At 33.7% G+C, this 15685-nt stretch overlaps 1 protein-coding gene across 2 annotated transcripts in view; it reads left to right on the top strand.

Moving 5' to 3' along the window:
- Positions 1–15318, top strand: part of IBTK (inhibitor of Bruton tyrosine kinase) — an 86166-nt gene extending 70848 nt beyond the window's left edge. The window contains exons 26-29 of one of the 2 annotated variants that reach the window (XM_033102699.1): positions 4347–4496; positions 12093–12164; positions 12565–12697; positions 13794–15318. In XM_033102699.1, coding sequence (XP_032958590.1) covers positions 4347–4496; positions 12093–12164; positions 12565–12697; positions 13794–13925 — 487 coding nt within the window. In that variant the 3' untranslated portion in view covers positions 13926–15318. The remainder of the gene's footprint in view (positions 1–4346; positions 4497–12092; positions 12165–12564; positions 12698–13793) is intronic. The other variant, XM_033102698.1, reaches the window with a different exon arrangement.
- The last annotated feature ends 367 nt before the right edge of the window (positions 15319–15685 follow it).

Here is a 15685-nt window from a genome sequence, read left to right as displayed (position 1 = left end):
CTCAGTAATCTAATCATGATTTTAACATGATTGGGGATTATAATGGGGATTTTAACACCCCATTATACCAATGGACAGATTTTCCACACAGAAATACAACAAGGAAACAGCAGTCTAAATTGACACACTAGACCAGGTGGATTTAGTTGATATTTTTAGAACATTTCACCCCTCAGCAGCAAAAAATACATTCTTTTCTAGTGAACATGGAACAGTTCCCAGTATAAACCATGTGTTAGGCCACAAAACAAGTCTCAATAAATTTAAGAAGATTGAAATCATATCAAGCATCTTTGACCTTAATGGTATGAAACTAGAAGTTAATTATAAGAAAATAACTGAAAAACATATGGAGGCTAAATATTAATAACATGCTACTAAATAACGAATGGGTCAACAACAAGATCAAGGAAGAAATCAAAAGATATCTTGAGACAAATGAAAATGAAAATACAATGGAACCACAAAAAACCCTGAATAGCCACAGCACAATCTTGAGAAGGAAGAACAAAATTGGAGGTATCATGCAACCTGATATCAAACTAGTACAAGGCTATAGTAATCCAAACAGCATGGTAATGGCATAAAAACACACAGATCAATGGAACAGAATAGAGAGCCAAGAAATAAATCTATACCAGTACCATATGGTCATTTAATCTATGACAAAGGAGGCAAGAATATACAGACAATCTATTCAATAAATGGTGTTGGGAAACTGGACAGATACATGTGAAAAAATGCAACTGGACCACCTTCTTGCACCATATACATGAATAAAAATGGTTTAAAGATTGAAATGTAAGACCCGAAACCATAAAACTCCTAGAAGGAAACAGGCAGTAAACTCTCTGACACTACTCTTAGTGATATTTTTTCTGATCTCCTCAGGCAAGGGAAACAAGAAATAAATAAATGGGCGTACATGAAACTAAAAACTTTGCACAGCAAAGGAAACTAGTAATAAAACGAAAAGACATCCAACTGAATGGGAGAAAACATTCACCAATGATACATCTGATAAGGGGTTAATATCCAAAAATTATAAAGAACTCATAACTCAACACCAAAAAACTATGCAGTCCAATTAAAAAAAAGGGCCGGGGACCTGAATATTTCTCCATAGAGGACATATAAATGTCCAGTAGACACGAAAAGATGCTCAACGTCACTAATCATCAGAGAAACGCATATTAAAACCGCAATGAGATATTACCTCACACCTGTCAGAATGGCTGTCATCAATCAGCACTAGTATTGGCAAGGATGTGGAGAAAAGGAAACGGTTAGTGGGATTGCAAATTGGTGTAGCTACTATGGAAAATGGTAAATGGTTTGGTGGTTCCTCTAACAATTAAAAATAGAACTACCATATGACCTAGCAATTCGTCTTCTGGGTATTTCTTTGATAAAACCCAAAACACTAATTGGAAAAGATACGCACCTTTATGTTCACTGCAGCATTATTTACAATAGCCAAGATATGGAAGCAACTGAAGTTCCCATCAAGAATCGATTGGATAAAGAAGTGGAACAGATATACAATGGAATATTACTTGGTCATAGAAAAGAATGAAATCATTTGTGACATGGATGGACCTAGAGGGTATTTTGCTAAGTGAAATAATTCAGACTGAGAAAGACAAATACCATATGATCTCCCTTACATATGGAATCTAACGAACAATATAAATGTACAAACAAAATAGAAACAGACTTACAGATACCGAGAACAAACATGATTGCCAGAGGGGAGGGGAGTTGAGGAGCTGTGTGAAGAAGGTAAAGGGATTAAGAAATACAGATTGATAGTTACAAAATAGTCACAGATAGTTACAAAATACAGCATAGAGAATAAAATCAGTAACGCGGCAACAACTATGTATAGTGCCAGGTGGGTACTGATGGGGATCAGGGCATAAATTACATAAATGTCTAACCAATATGCTATACATCTGAAACTAATATAAAATAATACTGAATGTCAACTATAAATGAAATTTTTTTTTTTATTATAAATGCAACTTAAAAAAATAAAAAGAATTAGGTTTGGATCCCAGTTCTGCTTTATCTCTGGTGAGCCTATGGTGTTGAGATCCCTGAACTTCTGTTGTACTCTTAAACATAGGTGGTGATGAAAATATTTTTCTGTCAGAATTGTTATTGTAAGGATAAATTAGATGATGCATGCATGTAAAAGAGTTTTGCAAATATGGTTTGATCTGAGTTAGGTATAAATAAATATAACGATATAAAAACGATATAAAAACTTAGAAGGCTTTGCCTTTTTATGGGGTACCCCAAATCGTTTATGAATTCGATTAAGTTCATAAACTTAATATTAGGACATGGATTTTATGGTTTCTTCAGAGTATGAATTTAACTGTTTTGGGAGTTATCTGTTTAGCCTTTGTGTTCACTTATTAACATGACCATTTTGTTTTCTGAGTAAATAACATGGAAAAATTGTTAGGCTAGGAAATTGTTTACATTATTAATGTTCATAATTTTCACTATCTGATGTTACTGATTCTGTACATGATGCTAAGGGTACAGTGTAGTTCTAGTGTACAAAATAACTGTTCAGTAAAGGCTCTATTGAATTAATTTTTCTAAGTCAGTCTTTAGGAAGGAAAGGCATGCTAATAAGCCTATTAATTGTTTATATTTCTTTATGTCAGAACTTTGGTGTTCTCATTTTCTTCTTTTTCTCTTAAAACATGTTAGTTTTGTTAAATGCTGTACAAGTTGTGGATAGTAATAGGCTTACATAGCATTTCTCTGAATCAGTTACTGTTTTAAATACATAAATTAACATTTGATCCTTATACCATGTTTCCCCGAAAATAAGACCTAGCTAGACAAGCAGCTCTAATGCGTGTTTTGGAGCAAAAATTAATATAAGACCTTATATAACACCAGGTCTTATATTAATTTTTGCTCCAAAAGACACATTAGAGCTGCTTGTCCGGCTAGGTCTTATTTTCGGGGAAACAGGGAAATAACCGTTATGATGAAGGAGATAGTATCTTCATGTTATTGATGAGGAAACTGAAGCACAGAAGTTAAGTCAAGGTCAAAGCTAGTGTGTGGCAGAACTCAGTCTAGCAACAGAGCCTGTGTGCCTAACCTTGACTATCTATCATTCTTCAAATCCTTTTTTTTTTTTTTTTTAAAGATTTTATTGGGGAAGGGGAACAGGACTTTATTGGGGAACAGTGTGTACTTCCAGGCCTGTTTTCCAAGTCAAGATGTTGTCCTTTCAGTCTTAGTTGTAGAGGGCGCAGCTCAGCTCCAGGTCCAGTTGCCGTTGCTAGTTGCAGGGGGCACAGCCCACCATCCCTTGCGGGAGTTGAACCGGCAACCTTGTGGTTGAGAGGATGCACTCCAACCAACTGAGCCGTCTGGGAGCTCAGTGGCAGCTCAGCTCAAGGTGCCGTGTTAAATCTTAGTTGCAGCGGGCGGAGCCCACCATCCCTTGAGGGAGTCGAGGAATCGAACTGGCAACCTTGTGGTTGAGAGCCCACTGGCCCATATGGGAATCGAACCAGCAGCCTTCGGAGTTAGGAGCATGGAGCTCTAACCGTCTGAGCCACCGGGCCGGTCCCCAAATCCTTTTTACATTAGTAATTTTAAAGCAATACATCTATTGTGGCATAAAACAATTCTGATACCATAAAAACATGCATGAAAACTTTGGAAGCTAAATTAATCTATATGTAATTTTTAACTTTTTGTCTGTTTTTTGGTGGATATTATTCAAAAATACATTCCACTCTTAACTAATTCTCAAAGTATTACACCTATGTTGGGTGTAATTGATTTTGTGTTTTTGATTATTTAGAGCAACTTAAATTTTATTTCCTCTAGTCTGTCCATGTGAAATTACGTTTAAGTTTTAAATAACTTTTCATTGAAACATATATACACTTAGAGTGCAGTTATAAGTGTACAGGTTGTTGAAGTTTCACAAACTGATCACATCTTATGCAACCAGCACTCAAATCAAGAAGTAACATTACCAGCATTATTCAACAAAAGTAACATTTCTTCTGCTGAGCTTACTTAGTTTTTGATTTGTGAGTATAGCTTTTGTTACCTGAGGCATAGTAATAGTAGCTGTTTTTTATATCATTGACATCATTCAGTATCTGGATCACCTCTAGTGTTAGTCTCCATTTACTGTTTTTTCTTATCACATAGTTTTGATTAGTTCAAAGTTGACAGCAGGAATCCAACATTGCATTGAAAACTGGAATTATATAATGTCATTGTTCCCTTGTGACTTCTAGCAATGACCTTTTGAAAAATGGATGTTTTAACACTATCTCTGTTATCTTTTACAGTGCATCTTCTCTACATTCATTTCCATCCAAGTCATTCCGGGATTTCTTAGTAGAAGACAAAAAATCTATTACTGGCCATAGTTTAAGAGAGCATATCAAAAAAGTTTGTTTTAAAGGAACTGAGAATTCGCAGGCTCCAAAAGTTGTAAGGTAATAAACTTACACATTTTCTACGTTAAAATGTTGGATGGTAGTTTTATGTTCTGAAGTAATCTTTAAATATTTATAAGGCAGATTTTTATACATTGTTTTACATTCAAAAGTAACATGTCTTTTTTTTATGTTTTATTTTGGTATAATTGGCTTACAGTAAACTGTATATATTTAAAGTATACAATTTGACGTTTTGGCATATGCATACACTTGTTAAACCATCATCACCAACCACATTCAAGACAGTGAAAGTTAACTATCAATCTCAGAAGTTTCCTCCTGCCCTTTTGTAATTCCTTCCTCCCTTTCCCATCCTGCTTTCTATGCATTTACTAACCTGCTTCTGTCGGCACAGACTAGCTTGTATATTCTAGAGTTTTTTATCAATCGATTTACTCAGTATGTACTTTTTTAAAAAAAATCTGTTTTTTACTTAGCAGATATTTTGAGATTAATCTAAGTTGTTATGTATATCAGTAGACCATTCCATTTTGTTGCTCAGTAGTATTTCATTGTATGGGTATAAAACAATCTGTTTATCTGCATCTGTTGATAGATCTTTGGGTGTTTCTAGTTTTTTTTCTAGCTATTTTTGATAACTGGTTTTTAAAGTCCAGTATGATTTAAAAAGATGTTTCGTATTTTAAATGCATACATGTAATGTCTTACTGTTAAACTTTGACAGTAAAAATGTTTGTCTAACTACATTTGAGTGCCACTTATACACATATACATGTGTTTTGTATGTATTACATACATAATTAAAATCAAAACAAATGTTTTAAAATAGTTAGGTGTACATTTCATTAGGTTTGTCTATTCCAGACAGATTTTTTTAATTAGAAAAAATTTGGTTATTTGTTATCCTCTCTAATGACCCTACGTCTAGTATATTTTAAAAACTGAATATAGTATATAGTCTTTTTTGATATAAGAAAAACAATCGTTTTTGTAAGTTATATGATGAATGATGTCCTAGAGACCATATTTTTAATTAGAAAGGTACGTAACTACTTTCCTACTGGAGATACACAAATCTGTCTCTATTTGTATTCATTGTATTTTCATCTTCCCTTTTTGTTTTGCAACAGAGTTATCCTTCTTATCTAAGGCTAATATTTATACCTGTGCTTGTATCTTAACCCCTTTTCACTTCCGAGCCTTAAACTATTAATTATCCCTCTCTTTTCTTGTGGATATTCAACCTTTGCCTTTTAAGTAAATTCTTCCCATCTAATTTTGAGTATGCTCAGATCTCTTTCATGTGATCTAGGTAAGATAATCCTTCACTCAGCTCCCACACTTTCTGCTAGCAATTGTCCTATTATTACCAATATCCTACTTCCTTCACAGCCAGATTTCTCAAAAGAGCTGTCAACTCCCACACACTTCATAATCCATTCTGGCTTCTAGTCCCATTACTAGACTGAAACATTTTAGGCTAAGTTTAGCAGTGACCTCCATATTACCAACACCATGGACTTTTTATATGACTCATTGTACTTGAAGGTCAATTACAGGTCATCTTCTCATTTAACTTTATATTATTTCTATGCTATCTATTTCATGAGCTTCTATGTTCAATTATTCCCTATATACTAAAGACTCACATCTGTCATCTGAGCTTCAGACTTAGTTATCCAACTGCCTTCTTGATATATCCATCCTATTTGAATGTTAGCAACACTTTAAACTTTATGTCCAAAACCAAGCTTAATGTTTACCTCATACCTCTCATAAAACCAAAATCAAACAAAATTATAGACAAAACATTAAATAGCCCATTCTTCCCGATTTTTCTTCCTTGATAAATGTCCTTTGCAATTCTTTGACATGTCTGTCTTCCTCACCAATGTCCATTCAGTCATTAGGACATGCCAGTGTTACCTCTTAAACATTCCTTAAATCCAAATACTAAACTCCACTACCATCACCCTTATTCAGGCTACTGTGGTCTTGTACCTGGGCCACCTGAGTAAGCCTTCTAACTGGTCCTGCCACAGCTTTTCTTTCTTTCCTTCAACATACTGAGTCAGTGTGTTCTTTTTAAAGTGCAGATTTCACTGCTGTTAGTATTAAAGCTACAATTCTTATATGGCCTTCAAGGGCTACCTAATCTAGCTCCTGATAACCTCGTTTGCCCTATCTTTTAATGTGATCTCTGTATTCTAGCCATCTCGGCCTTCTCTTAGTTTCTCGAATGCCATTTACTTCTTCCCACCTACTACACTTTGACAGTTGACTCTGACTCTTTCAGTTTCTATTCAGCCATGTTTTGGAGGGAAGTCTGATTTCCCTTTCTGGGTCAGTTTCCTGTTACATGTCCTTAGTGCACTTCTCACTCATCACAGTTTTCACAGTTACACTTATATACTTATATAGTATGATTCTTTGTTTAATATTTTCTACTACAAGTATTTTCATGTCTGTATATTCAACTCTGTGTTCAATGAGAACAAGGAAGATTGATTTCTTTGCTTATCACCAATGCTTAGAATGTTTCCTACCATGTAGTGATGCTCAGTGAGTATTTGATAAATGACAGGATAAATAAATGAAATAAAATTGTAGCTCTGTCTCAAGTAACATCTGTTTCTAATATAGCAAGTTATATGTATAAATTTTAAGGTATGACCATTAAGTTCATTTTTATGATTTTTAATAGTTTCAATATTACCACTGTACATTAAATTTTCTTATTTTCTTTAGGTAAATATTTTTGTCATGGAACTCTTAAAATATTAAGGATCTGTGGTTTCATAGTTGATCACTAGGGTGTGCTGTTACATCAGGGCTCTTAATTGTGAAAAGTGATGTGTGCTGTTACGGTGCTTTGGAGATTGTAGTTAAAGGAGTGTATGATAGTATCATGCCATCCTTACCTTGGTTTTTGGTAAGTGGAAGTTAATGTTTTAAATAGCTGTGTGTTATCATCTGATCACTGAGAAAGAAAATAGCTTGAATTTCATTTTCTAATACCATAGAAAATATGTAATCATAAGTGAGTTTTTTTTTAAAGGAAGTAATAAAACATAACAGTTGAAGTAAAATATTAATTCACCAAATTATGGGACAACTGACATATGCACAACATTCTGTTGGCCTCTCCTGGATATATAGAAAAGTATAATACACAGACCTACCCTTAAATGTGTTTCAAATCTAGTTGGTAAGTCTAAATATGCACACATGGAAATTAAATAACTGAGCAAGGATGAAGTTACAGTACAGTATAACAGTATTAAACAAGTCACAAAACAATATATGATTAAAGACCAGATGAGTGGCTCAGAGAAGGGGAAAAATGGCGGGCTAGAGTTGTAAGGAAAAACTTCATTGAGAAAGACAAGCTTGAGTATTAGTTTATAAACACTTTTGCATTCAGTCCCAAGTATTTTATCATTATCTATATAGCCACATAAATAATATTACAAAAAATACTGATGCATTTCATTGCCGCAGCTTTTCAACATAGGGATAGGATTTTTAAAAGCAAAGAGGAGAAAGGACAGTGTAAACAGAGGAAATAGTGGGAATTAGGCAAGAAGACAGGAATGCTTATGGTCCTTTAGGGAACTGGGGGGGTGTGGCAGGGATTGGGGGCTCATCTCAGGCAATTCCACCAACCATACATTCTTGTTTTAATTGTAGAAATGTGACATTTTCCCCCCAAGTCTAGGGAAATCCAAGAATGGCAATGTTATGTGAGGGTATTAAAAATAGAGAAAAGAGGTATTTATGCAGTTTCTATTTGTTTATTGTTATTTGTTCTTTTTCATTTTTAAATTTTTTTTATTTTTTTATTTTCAATTACAGTTGACATTCAATATTGTTTTCTATTATTTTATTTTAAAACGTTTTCTTTCATTTTTCTTTCACTTTTAGCTGGCCTATTTATGTTGTTTTTATTTTCAGAATGCTAAGTTTAATACAAGTTGTCTATTGAGATGTCTGTTTCTATGTTGCAAATGCCTTAAGCTTAATGATACGATATCAATTATCTGAAAGAGTAGAATTTTTTTATATATTTGTTTAATCATAGCTCTTTTGTACTTATCAGTTTTCCTTCATTCTAAGATGAAATTTGGGTAAATTTATAAATAATGAAATTGTCTTGAAAAATTACTAGTGGAGAGAATTCTGGGATTATAATTTTATGAAACAGATTTGAGTTTCAGTCTAACGTTTATAGTAGCCCTCTGTGAACCTTTCTGAACCTCAGTTTCATAATATGTGAAATGAGAACAGTAATACCTGCCTCATAGATTTATTATAAGGCTTTTATCAGGTAATGTACATGACAGTACTTTATAAATTACAAAATGTTACATAGATAAGTTGTTATAATTAAGCTCTGATGGTTTAACTTTGATTTAAGATGGACTATATAAGATACTAGTCCTGATAATTCAATTCTGTTAGCCAGTTACATACCATTTTCTTTTCTTTTTTATTAAAGTTTATTGGGGTGACAGTGGTTAGTAAATTTACATAGGTTTCAAGTGTACAATTCTGTAATACATCATGTATATATCACATTGTGTGCTCACCACCCAGTCAATTCTTCTTCCATTTTCTAAGACAGCTTGTAGCTGCTGCTTCTTACTTAACAATTAAATAATAATTGGTTCTACATTGCAAGTGTCAAAACACTTTAGCTGATCTGCAGATACCATGATGATGTGTGTATGTGTGTGCGCGCACACGCACGTGCAGAATGATTTTTGAGCTCCACTTAAGTCATTATCTACTTTTGTTCTGTGTTATGCTTTAATGACCTAGAAGGCCTCTAATCTCTAGTCTTAGACTGACTTTAGAACCTTTCAAGGAACTTAACCAAGGGAGATTGCATTTAGCCTCTATTTAAGATAATTACCTATTCCATCAGAATGTAGAATTTTTCTATTTATTTTACAGTCATTTTAATCTGGATACCTCATTTAATCTGGATACAGGTTTATCCCAACAGCTTTCTAGTTCATTTCTTTGGCTTCATTTTCTCATAGTCGTCATTTATTTTATCCTGGAGACTTCTCTTATTTGGTCAGGTATCCAGCAGGTTTCAAGTCATAGAATTGCCTTAAAACTAAGAACCCTGTAATTATACCTATTTTTATTTCAATTTGTATTTCATTACCTACTTCTGGAAGAAAAAAGTTACCAGTAATTCAAAGGAATAAGGACATTTTTAGGAAAAAACTGCTTTTATTTTATCCCATACTTAAAATCCGTTGGCTTTCTGCTTCAGTTATTTGTTCTGTAATTAACTTTTCACAACAGCTATGTTCTGTTGGACACCAAGATACAAAGATGAATGAAACATAGTCCTATATCTTGAGAGACAAGTCTACTAGTTAAGTCAGACATGTAAACAATAACACAATGGGTGAAGCTCCATAATAGTAATTGAAGTGCTGTAGAAGCAGAGATGAGATGATATTTGAGCCAGTCCTTAAAGAAAGAGAAGGCATTTGTAGTGGAATGTGTTCTAGATCAAGGGGAATGCTAGAAATAAAGGCATCTTTGTGATAACAGAAAACACTCTGCACTGTGAGTGAAAAATGCCTGGGTTTGAGTTATGTCTTTGCCACTTACCCAATTTGTGAATCAGATAAATTTTATATATATATATATATATATATATATACATATATATATACACACACATATACATATATATACATACATATACATATATGTATGTATATATATATTTTAAATTTTTTTATTGGGGAATATTGGGGAACAGTGTGTATCTCCAGGGCCCATCAGCTCCAAGTCGTTATCCTTCAATTTAGTTGTGGAGGGCACAGCTCAGCTCCAAGTCCAGTAGCAGTTTTCAATCTTTAATTGCTGGGGGCGCAGCCCACCATCTCATGGGGAAATTGAACCGGCAACCTTGTTGTTGAGAGTTCACGCTCTAATCAACTGAGCCATCTTGCTGCCTCTGTATTATTCTTTAAGTCTTAGTTTCCTAATCAGTATAAAGGAAATAACATATGCTTTCTTCACAGAATATTGTAAAAATTAAATGAGATAATGTATGCAAAAATACTCTCAGTAAATTTGCCCAAACATCAGGTCTAAACATTTTAGTTTTCACTGTTTCATTGTAACTTTATTTCCCTTTTAATCTCTTCCAACTCTTAATTCAATTATTCTGCGTACCGAAGAGTCTATCTTTACATAAGCCACCAAAATCTTTTATCATTCCTTGTATTTGTACAACCAAAACCCTATCTTAGTGTCACTCTCCTCACTTTTAATGTCATTTCCTCAGTGAAGCCAACAGCACGTACCCTCTTCCCTATTATGTTAATTTTTCCTGTGTATCCGTAGTACTTTGTACATATTGGTATAGATAACAGTTATAGTATTCTCATGTTATTGTATCATTGCTTAACATTTTAAAATCTCTCCTACCGGAGTTTTTTGAGGTGGAGGGACTTAATTTTTAATCACCCTGATTTTCAGCACCACAGGGCTGCCATATTTCCAATAAATGTGCATAAATGAATCAGAAAGTCAGTATTTTAGGTCCTGTATGCTCACACTCGGCCTTTCTGTTGTTAAACCTGTCTAGGCCTATGTTTGCTCATTGTTGAAAGAGGGCGTTGGATTAATCTAGATAATCTCTAGGTACCCCTCTAACTCTAACATTCCACAATTAGGCCAGTCTCTATAGCACCTTTATTAATTTTTCCCTTTACTGGAATGCTTCCTACTACCCTCATCCTACACCCCTTTTATTGTCTTCTCCATGAGGCCCTCTCAAATGACCAAATCTTTCTGGTTTTTATAGTCCTTATAATCAATCAGTAGACCTCAGTTTGTTAGTGTCTTAAATCTTTTTCTATTGTATTATATGTCATTGTATGTTGTTTTCTCATCTAGTTTGTGAGTTCTTAGAAGATAGAGATCATGTTTTATATTTCTGTTCTATCTGTAATCCCTAGCTTGTCAAAGTATTTACTATATTTTAGTCACTTATAAAATTTAGACTATATATTAGTCACTCACAAAATTTGGCTTGTAATTATCTGCTCTCTACATACAATAAGTCTTCATTTAATGTCATCAGTAGGTTCTGCAACTTTAAGTGAGGAGAGTATAATGAAACCAATTTTACCATAGGCTAATTTATAAAAATAAGTGTTAAGTTCTTATGACATCAACATTATAATTAAATGATGTTGAATGAAATGATGTTATTTGAGGACCTGCTGTATTTTGAAATTTAATGCTAAATTGTCAACTTTAGTCATAAAATATTAATTATGTAAAACAGTCTTCACAAAGGTGTCTGTATTTCTTAATGTATATTTGATTGCAATAAATGGCTATATGGATATTATTTTATAAATAGACCATTTCTTGTGAGATCCTCCCCTATGGTATTTTATATACAAGATTTTATAAGTACCTGTAGATTTTTTTTTTCTTTGCTTATAATTTTAAAATTAATTATGACTGCATACATTAATTTGTCTCTTGAGTCAGGGGCTTGCAATTCCTTCTCTGTCTTTCTATTAATAAGCAATTTTACTAATGTTAGTAGAGGCTTTATCCTTCAATTTGGCATTTGTTTTGCAGATGCTCTACTCATGGTACCCCAGGACCAGAAGGCAGCCATATTTCAGATGTACCAATTCTTGACAGTCACAAGTAAGGTTAATTAATTAGCGTTGGGACCTCCAAAGGTAGGCTGTTGCTTAGCACTGAAAGAGAATATTAAAAAAGTGGGAATAGTGTGATATTGATTAGAATATGTTATTTGAATACTCTCTGCTCCAGAGTTTGAATTACCTTTCTGTTGTTAAATTGCTTCTGCTCCATCCCACTTTTTGATGCAGCACTGATCTAAATAAAATACTAGTTTTCCTTTTTTCTGTTTCTCACCTCATCATTCTGTAAGTGGAATGCAAAAGCTTCCAGGTACTTTATGTTGTAAGTCAGTGGGGAAAAAGTGTAACACTGTTAAAAAATGTAACACTATATTTCAGATGAGATTTTGTATGCAAAAATTCGAGAAGATAAATGAGAACTCATTATTCTATTCTTTTAGTCCCTGGCTCTCTTCTTCATTGACTGCTCCTTCGGTAGTAGCTCCAGTCACTTTTGCATCTATTGTAGAAGAAGAACTACAACAGGAAGCAGCACTTATCAGAAGTCGAGAAAAACCCTTGGCTTTGATTCAGGTAAAAAACATTCCTATATAGGTTTAACTTAGGAAAGAACTACAGTACAATTTATCCTTAGATCTTAAGAAAATTATGTTTGTTTGGTTTCTATAGGTGCATATACTTATCATATTAAAATGTAAATGCAATGTAAAACTAAACTGAGACATTCATTAATTTACCGTGTTTCCCCGAAATAAGATCGGGTCTTATACCGTATTTCCCGTTTCCCCCAAAAATAAGACCGGGTCTTATATTAACTTTTGCTCCAGAAGACACATTAGGGCTCATTTTCAGGGGATGTCTTATTTTTTCATGTACAACAATCTACGTTTATTCAAATACAGTCATGTGATCTTCTTCTGGAACATCGTCATAACTTACTAAATGCATCCGTCTGGCTGACAGTCTTAACTGGGGCTTATTTTCGGGGTAGGTCTTATTTTCAGGGGGAAGCACGGTATCTATGCAGGATAACTAATTTAGAACAAATAAATTGTGATAAAAGTAATATTTTCAGTACTGGTGATTTTCAGTATTGGTGGACTGTTTTAAAAAAGACTGATAGAAAAAGTCGCATTATCTAGCACACTACACATGCCTCAGAAATTCAGTAAGAATCATCAAGAGTTCTTAGGTTTTAAGCAACAGACCCCAACTCTAGCTAACTTAAAGAAAAGAACATTTATTTGAGGGATATTGAGATTCCACAGACTTAGCTGAAAGACCAGAGAGCCAGACTTGGAAACAAAGACACATAGTTGCCCTAGAGAGCTTAGAAGCAAGAGTTAGAAGACTTGTACAGTAACAAAAAATATCTCACAGAATGAAACTATTGGAATGAATGGACTCCAACAACTATTTTCAGTTTGCTTTTTCTTCTGCTCAAGAATAAATTTCAAGGAAGGGTGGATACCAGATTATTCTAGTTTAGGCCTCAAGCCTTTTCCTTGCCAAGGGGATAGCAGGATACCTAATTTAATTCCGCTTTATTGTATCCACAGAAAATGGTAGTTCCACAAAAGGAAATTGGGAGCTAATATAATCTTGCTTAGTTTACAATTAAAAGAGTAAAGCCAGTCTTTTTTTTTTTTTCCCCCTTCCCTCCTTTCAGATTGAGGAGCATGCAATACAAGATTTATTGGTTTTCTATGAGGCATTTGGCAACCCTGATGAGTTTGTCATTGTTGAAAGGACACCACAGGGACCACTGGCAGTACCTATGTGGAATAAGCATGGATGCTAGTTTGCTGTGCAATGGAGATGAATTTTTCATAAATCGTGATTGTTACAAAGAAAAGCCGTGGAAAACAGTTCTTACAAATTTGATAACAGATCATTCTTAATAGAATAAGAAATCTCATTTGTTTACAGCAATTTAAGCATATAATATTTGTATGAGTAAAAAATTCCTTAGAATCATGATTTTAGTAATTTTATGTAAAGATGTAAGAGGAAAACATAGGTTATGTTTAAATAGAATCATTTCTTCTGAATAATCTTAAAAGGAAAACATGAGTGATTGAAGTGTAAAATTTGACTGCTGCATTAAAAATAACTTCCCATTTGAGAATTTGGGATAAATAATTTAGAAACTTTTTTGCCAAATGTCTGTTACTGCTCTTTTTGAATATGACATTGATGAGCTTAAAGTAGGAGTATTAGCTGTTATTTCTCACTCATTACTGGCCAAAATTGTGTGTTTACTACAGTAGTTATGTTTCCATTGTGTTTTCTTTTTTTTTAAAATCAGGCTATAAATGTTCTAGTCTATTTAAAGCTTGAATTGCTCAAATGCCATATATTGCAATTTGGATACCACATCCTCCATTCTGCATTAAACTGTGGAGTATAATAGAAAGGAAATATGAACACTTCTGAACAGCTTAGTCCAAGATAGTAGTTCTTTTATAAGATTTGGAGACATTGTGGGTTGTTTCTTGGTGGTGAGGGAAGATCTCATAAAAGGCTAATGTGAGAGAATCAATTTCTCAAAGTATTAAATTTTGTAAGGTAAATGCTTAATTATACATTACAAGAATTAGTTTGGAAGAAGATTGGTTTATATTACTTTTACAATATTATGTAATCAGAAATTCTCTGAGCCTGAGTTATTTGAATAGATATAAACATTGTTTTCTTTACAGTATGCTGTTTGGTTTGTTTTGAGTGGCTAAATATTTTAAAAACAAATGTTAAATCTTTGCTCCAATACCTAGACAAATTGGGAGGGTTAATGTTTTAGTTTCTGGGATATAAGCCTAGGGGAACATACAGGAAATTCACTGGTATAATTCAGTTGATGGAAATATAGCTGACACTAACTCAATATTTGAGGTTTAGCTCTACCCAAAAGCAGCAAACTTGTAAGCAAATGTCAATAAAAAATGATTTTGATTACTGCTACTGTGTGTTTGATATCTTGTACTATACTGGCGTCTATTATAGGAGGAATTACTAATTGTTCCTTCTGATAGCATTTGTCTTAAGTTGATGAGGGATACATCCCTTGACTACTTAAAAAAAAATGGCAGTTTTTCTAAAATGCACCTGTGAAAAGTTTTATGTGTTAGAGTAAATTGAGAAGAAATTAATTTTGTATTTTGTTGATGTTGCAGTAAAGAGGCCTTCTGGGGTAATTGATTTATTTCATTTGAAGCTTTGATTCTTACATGTATATTGGCATCTTTAATATTTAAAGATGCTATGAAGTGATGATTTTCATGGTGTACTTCATGCTACCTAGGAAGCACCCTGAGGGCCTTTGTTGGATGGGATGTGAAGGAGGGACAAAAGCTGAGCAAATCTGTGGGGGCTTTAGGCCTTTACAAACCGCCATCTGAACACTTGCATTTAATGGCGTATTTGGTATAGTGAGGTATTATATAAAACTTCATTTGGAAAAAAGTCCTTTTGCTAGTAAAATGAAAGGTAAGCATGCTATAAACAAGTCTATGGAGATAGAAACCTGATACATTGCTACTCAAAAGCCCAGGAACGTGATGG

This window comes from Rhinolophus ferrumequinum, chromosome 3, assembly GCF_004115265.2.
Source record: "Rhinolophus ferrumequinum isolate MPI-CBG mRhiFer1 chromosome 3, mRhiFer1_v1.p, whole genome shotgun sequence".
Lineage (NCBI taxonomy): Eukaryota > Metazoa > Chordata > Mammalia > Chiroptera > Rhinolophidae > Rhinolophus > Rhinolophus ferrumequinum.
The sequence above is the reverse complement of the archived record's forward strand: the minus strand, read 5'-3'. Positions and strand labels throughout refer to the sequence as shown.